We start from the raw sequence: 5,493 nt of genomic DNA, 5'->3' as shown, positions 1-5,493 counted from the left end.
AATCTCAATATTATTTTTCTTTTTCATTATCAACACATCAGTAACCTCACATCCATGGTTCCCATTTTAATTTGTTATTTTTCTTCTAAAATTAGTGCCGTGACTACCAATATTTTCAACAACTTAAATATAAAAACAACAAAATCTATATATAAATTATTATAAAAAAATTTAAAAATAAAAATAAAATAAAAAAGTTATGGAAATGGCTATGTCTTATCCAAGAGATGATGGTGGTGATGTCTTCTTTTCTAAAGAGAGACTAGATTTGCAAGAAGATGACTTGGAAAACACCGTGAATGACTTGAATACGAGGGAGGGAGGGAGAGACATGTTGTCATGGGAGAGAAGGAAAAGAGAGCATGTTGGTGAGAATGAAACGGTTGTGAGAATGAGGGTAGATTTGGATAATTCACAAAATATTAAAGGTAAAAATGAATAAAAAATTTGTGTCGAACATAAAAAATTTGTGTCTCAATTTTTTAAAAGTGTATGTCTATTGTGTATAATAGTGTACTACTATGACCTTTAAAAAATTGTCTTTTCAACCAAACAGTAGACGTGTGTCACCATATTTATATATTAGATGGACACACCCACAAACTAGACACTATCTAATGAATTTGAAAAGATAATTAGAAATAACTTATCATAAAGAGGAGCAATATTAGAAGGCCAAATCAAGAGTTAAATAGTACCTAGTGAGAACAGAATGACAGCTAAACTTTTTCAGAATTACTAAGATATTATCAATAGTGATGTTTGTCGGGAAATTCAAAGTTTTTTTTCAGGGATTCAAATTCTCAAGAGCTTTAGTCACAGTGTCACACCCAAATCTGCTTGACTCTAAAGTTTCAGATACTAATCCTATGAATCGAGACCAATTACTCTCTGAAAGTTTCATATACTAATTCAGAGAATGATGACTAAGTTAATAAGTCTTAACTAGAGTCCTTTTGTTAAGGAACACCTAATTTTAGATAATATCCTTATTGCATATAAATGCATGCATTATTTGAAAACAAAATACATGGTGTGGATTCGAAAATTTTTGTTAAACTTGATATAATTAAAGTTTATGGCAGAGTTAAACGAAAATTTTTATGGTTTATCTTAGATAAACTTAGTTTTTATTTGAATTGGTTGGATTTGGTAGTTAGCTACCACTATTTCTTATTCTGTCATTACAGAAAGTCAACCTTTAGAATTCTTTAGGGCAAATAGAAATATCCGACAAGAAAATTCTTTATCTTCCTATCTTTTGTTATTATGTGTAGAAGAACTCTCCTTCTTGCTACATAAGACAAAACAAAATAGTTCAATCTAAAAAATACAAGTGACTAGGCATTGTCGTAGGATAAATCATCTATTATTTGTTGACGATTCCATTCTGTTTTGTAAGGCTAATATAGATAACTCTATTAACATTCTTAATCTACTAGAATCCTACAAAATCGTTAGTTACAATAGGTTAATTTAAATAAATTAATTGTATTTTTTAATAACACTACCCAACTTATTCCGCATGTAACCGGCAAAAACACCAAATATAGAATATATTAGTACACAAAACAAGTATTTTGACATTTTTTTTACTATCTTTAAATCGAAAAAAGCAACATTTAGTTTGATTAAAGAAAAAGTTCAGAAGAAGGTTTCAAGGGTGGAAATGAAACCTATTATCAGCAGGAGAAAGACATGTATTACTAAAAATTATTGGTAAAACTGTCTCTATTTATATTTTATCATGTTTTAGATTGCCATATAAATTAATTACAAATATTCATAATATCCTCACATAATTTTGGTAGAGACAAAAAGGATCAGAAGACGAATGATATGAATTAGCTTAAACACAATAACTAGACATAACTTAAACGGTAGATTAGAATTCAAAGACTTAAAACCTCAGAATCTAACATTACTAAATAAATAGTTTTAAAAAATTGTATAACAACTAAATTCTCTTCTAACCAGAATATTAAAAAAAATATTACAAATACAGTAATTCTTTGAGAGCAAAAATAGGAACCTCACCTTCGTGAGTTTGAGAAATCTACTAAAAGAAGAAATGTGATTGAAAAAGGAATCAGCTGGAGATCTGGAACCATAGCCTTCTCTTAGACCTAGTAGTGGGATCAACAACCAACAGCTTCTCCAAGTGGTGGTCAACAGTATGCAAATCCTTCGAACAGCCACCAACAGAACCAATCATCCCCAATTACTTGTGATTCTGCTATGGAATTGGAATATATGAAAAGAAAGAAACTCGTAGGTTTTTTAAAAAAATCAGGCGATGGTGACCTCCTCAATATGCCTACTAGTTGAGTTATTGAAGTTTCTTTACTTTTCTCTCTTTTAGCTCTGACAAAATTTTTTCTCTCTTTAATTTTTACTACTTTCTTTTCTTCTATTATAAAGATATATTTGAGATAATTTCCTCTTTTATTGTGGTCCTAGTGTATAGACATCTGTAAATCTTTCTTAATTAATGGAAGTTTAACTGTCTTGAAAATTAAAAAAAAAAACCCCCCACGTGCATACATGGGATAGACTTTGTAGAGGGGGAAAAGGCACAAGAGATGGAAGTTGCTTGGTAATGTACATACTGAATTGAACACGTTAATGGGATTGGTTAGCAGCAAATAGGAAGAAAATGAAATACGTGAGTTTCAAGGCATCAACAAACAAGTAGCTGGACACAGATAGAGAGCACACAATTAGCCATTTGCCCATTTAGTCCCCCAAATTTCGGTGCTGCTATGCTAAATAGTGAAGTTTCAAGTTTGAGCTCAAGGAGGTGTAACTAGAACTAGAAAGAAAATATACAGGGATCAACATTCAATACAGTATACCACATTCAACACAGTATACCTTTTTTACGGGATTTTTGTTTTAGTTTTTCATAGTATCCCTTAATCCGACAAAATCTGTCGTAGATCTAAGATGCATTTAAGAGTCTGTTGTTAGCCACTAAATTACTGTATACACAAAATAAAATTTAAATTTAAATAAACTCAACACTCAACCAATAAAGTTGATTACCTTTCTTACGGGATTTATTTATTTATTATTGAAAACGGACTCTTACACCACCTAAAACAGGTCTGTGGATTTAAAAAAGGAAAAACATACGGTAGGTTGGTCCACCACCTAAACCGAAGCGACTCTTACACAATTTCAATTGCTAGATACCACCAAAGGGCGGTCAGTCAGTCAGTCCAACAATAACCAAAACCAAAACCGAAACCGAAACCCGTGAGCCCACTTCACTCTTCGGCTTTGGCTTCGCCTAACCAAACTCCTTTCACTCTCCCTTTCTCTTTCTCTTTTCTCTGCTTTCTCTCTCTGAATGATGGCATCGGAGCAACACGACACCGTTTTCCCAGACGAAGACATGGACGAAGACGACGAGGAGTCCCAAGAGGACGAAGAAGAGGAAGACATCGATGACGACGACGTTTTGCCAGACGACGAAGAAAACGAGCCCTCTCCCTCTACCTCGTCCGCTGCCCTCGCCGTCACCGTCGCCGTTCCCTCCTCCGTCATCCCCAACGGCGAAAAGGCTCCAATTTCAACCCCCACTGCCAACGCGGCCACCACCGTGGTCGTTGCCCTCGAAGGCAGCTCCTCCGATCCGAAACGGCAGCAACAAATCGAGGAGAAGAAGCCGCTCGACGATTCACGGAGGCTGTTCCAGCGGCTGTGGACGGACGAGGATGAGATCGAGCTTCTGCAAGGGTTTCTCGAGTACACATCGCAGCGAGGTTCCTCTCACCACAACGACACTGCTTTGTTCTACGACCAAATTAAGTCGAAGCTTCAGCTGGATTTCAACAAGAACCAGCTTGTGGAGAAGATCCGGAGGTTGAAGAAGAAGTACCGCAACGTTCTCAACAAGATTGGTTCCGGCAAGGAATTCAACTTTAAGAGCGCTCACGATCAAGCCACCTTCGAGATTTCACGCAAGATCTGGAGCAACTTGGGTCCAGTGGCTGATAATGCCTTGGACGACGACGAAATCAACCTCAATCCCAATCCTAACCCTAACCCTAACCTCAATTTTACCTTCGCACTCCCCGCGCCCAGGACTGAGACGCTCTTCGGGAATTCCTCCGAGAAGAAAACGCCGCCTTCGCGGAAGCGATCACGGCCGCGATCATCCGCTGCGACGACGGTGAAAATCGAAGAGAGGCGCGAGTCATTGGATGGATCGGCGTCACATAAAGAGCATAACTTTAATCTCAACGCTGCCGCTACAGGTCTCCCTGCAACGCCAAACAATAACTGTGAGAGTAACAAGTGTAGCGGTGGATATGGCATACCGGGTTTGGTTGAAGAGACGGTGAGGAGTTGTTTGTCGCCGTTGGTGAAGGAATTGGTGGGTGGCGCTGCCATGGGAGGTGGTCACTTTGGCGGAAGAGGGTTTGGAGGTGGAGGCTTTTCACTGAACCCCATTCCATTGGGGTTCGGAGCGATGAATAATTTGGGTTTGGGTTTGGGTGGTGGAGAACTAGTGGATGAGAGATGGAGGAAGCAGCAAATATTGGAATTGGAAGTGTACTCCAAGAGGCTGGAACTGGTTCAGGAACAGATCAAAGCTGCTCTCGAGGAATTGCGTTCAACGGCAGGAAGCTGACTTTGTCTTGTTCTTGGGGTTAGTTTCATGTTTTCATACTGATTTGCTTGGTGAATTGATCAATCAGTGGTTGATGATGATAGAGTTTAGCGTGTAGCTGGTAACTAAGGATTCTCTTTTTCCTTTTTATATAAATTTAGTCTCTGCTGATTTCGTAGAACAGTTGTCGAATAAAAATGTTTAATTTATAGTGCTTTTGGGTAGAATTTCTTGTTCCCATTTGAATTATAATGTACAGGATCTACAGTCATATTGAAATGAATTGGTACAAAATGAAGAACTCCATCCATGGTAGGCTTGTATTATGATATGATATGTTGTTGTAAAAGATCAGATGCTTACTTTTCTACGTTAAATTTCACCTGTTACCCTGTTTCAGTGGGGTTTATTGTTGTACCTAATTACCTATCGTATTTGCTATAGCAATATAATAGTCAATAGATTGTAAGAGAAGGATAAAGTCAACTTCTGATGATTATTCTGCTATTGTTATCTGCTGATTCCTGCTTGCAATGCAGATAGGGCTTTGAAGCTGTTCTTGAATTTTGTGTCGGCTGTTATGTTACTGCCGGCACAGACAAACCTGAAAAAGTTTGGGAGAATTGTAGATAACGAAGTAAACAACTAAACATGGAAGATAGAAGAATATATAGAATTTAGAAAGTTGAATTGGCCTAAAAAAGGGTTGTGAATTGTTTTCAGCTTTTTGGAAAGTTCCAACAGAAGTATGGGTAAAAAACTTTGCCCAATCGTTGCTTGAAACTAATATGCACTAACAGGAGTGGAAATGCTTTCTGCACCCTGTTATGCTTAACTTGTTTAAGTTATGTCTTCGAACAATGATCAATTATCAC

The 5,493-nt window shown here is 37.1% G+C and overlaps 1 protein-coding gene across 1 annotated transcript; it reads left to right on the top strand.

Annotated features, from left to right (window-relative positions):
* The first annotated feature begins 3,074 nt into the window (after positions 1–3,074).
* Positions 3,075–4,912, top strand: LOC107645841 (DNA-binding storekeeper protein-related transcriptional regulator). The gene has a single exon (XM_016349967.3). The coding sequence runs from the start codon at positions 3,353–3,355 to the stop codon at positions 4,637–4,639; it is 1,287 nt and encodes a 428-aa protein (XP_016205453.2). The 5' UTR covers positions 3,075–3,352; the 3' UTR covers positions 4,640–4,912.
* The last annotated feature ends 581 nt before the right edge of the window (positions 4,913–5,493 follow it).

This window comes from Arachis ipaensis, chromosome B6 (assembly GCF_059453495.1).
Source record: "Arachis ipaensis isolate K30076 ecotype BB chromosome B6, ASM5945349v1, whole genome shotgun sequence".
NCBI classification, from domain to species: domain Eukaryota; kingdom Viridiplantae; phylum Streptophyta; class Magnoliopsida; order Fabales; family Fabaceae; genus Arachis; species Arachis ipaensis.
The sequence above is the reverse complement of the archived record's forward strand: the minus strand, read 5'-3'. Positions and strand labels throughout refer to the sequence as shown.

What these genes read in the sequence shown, in the direction of transcription:
- LOC107645841 (XM_016349967.3), top strand. Translation starts at nt 3,353, where the DNA reads ATGATGGCATCGGAGCAACACGACACCGTTTTCCCAGACGAAGACATG.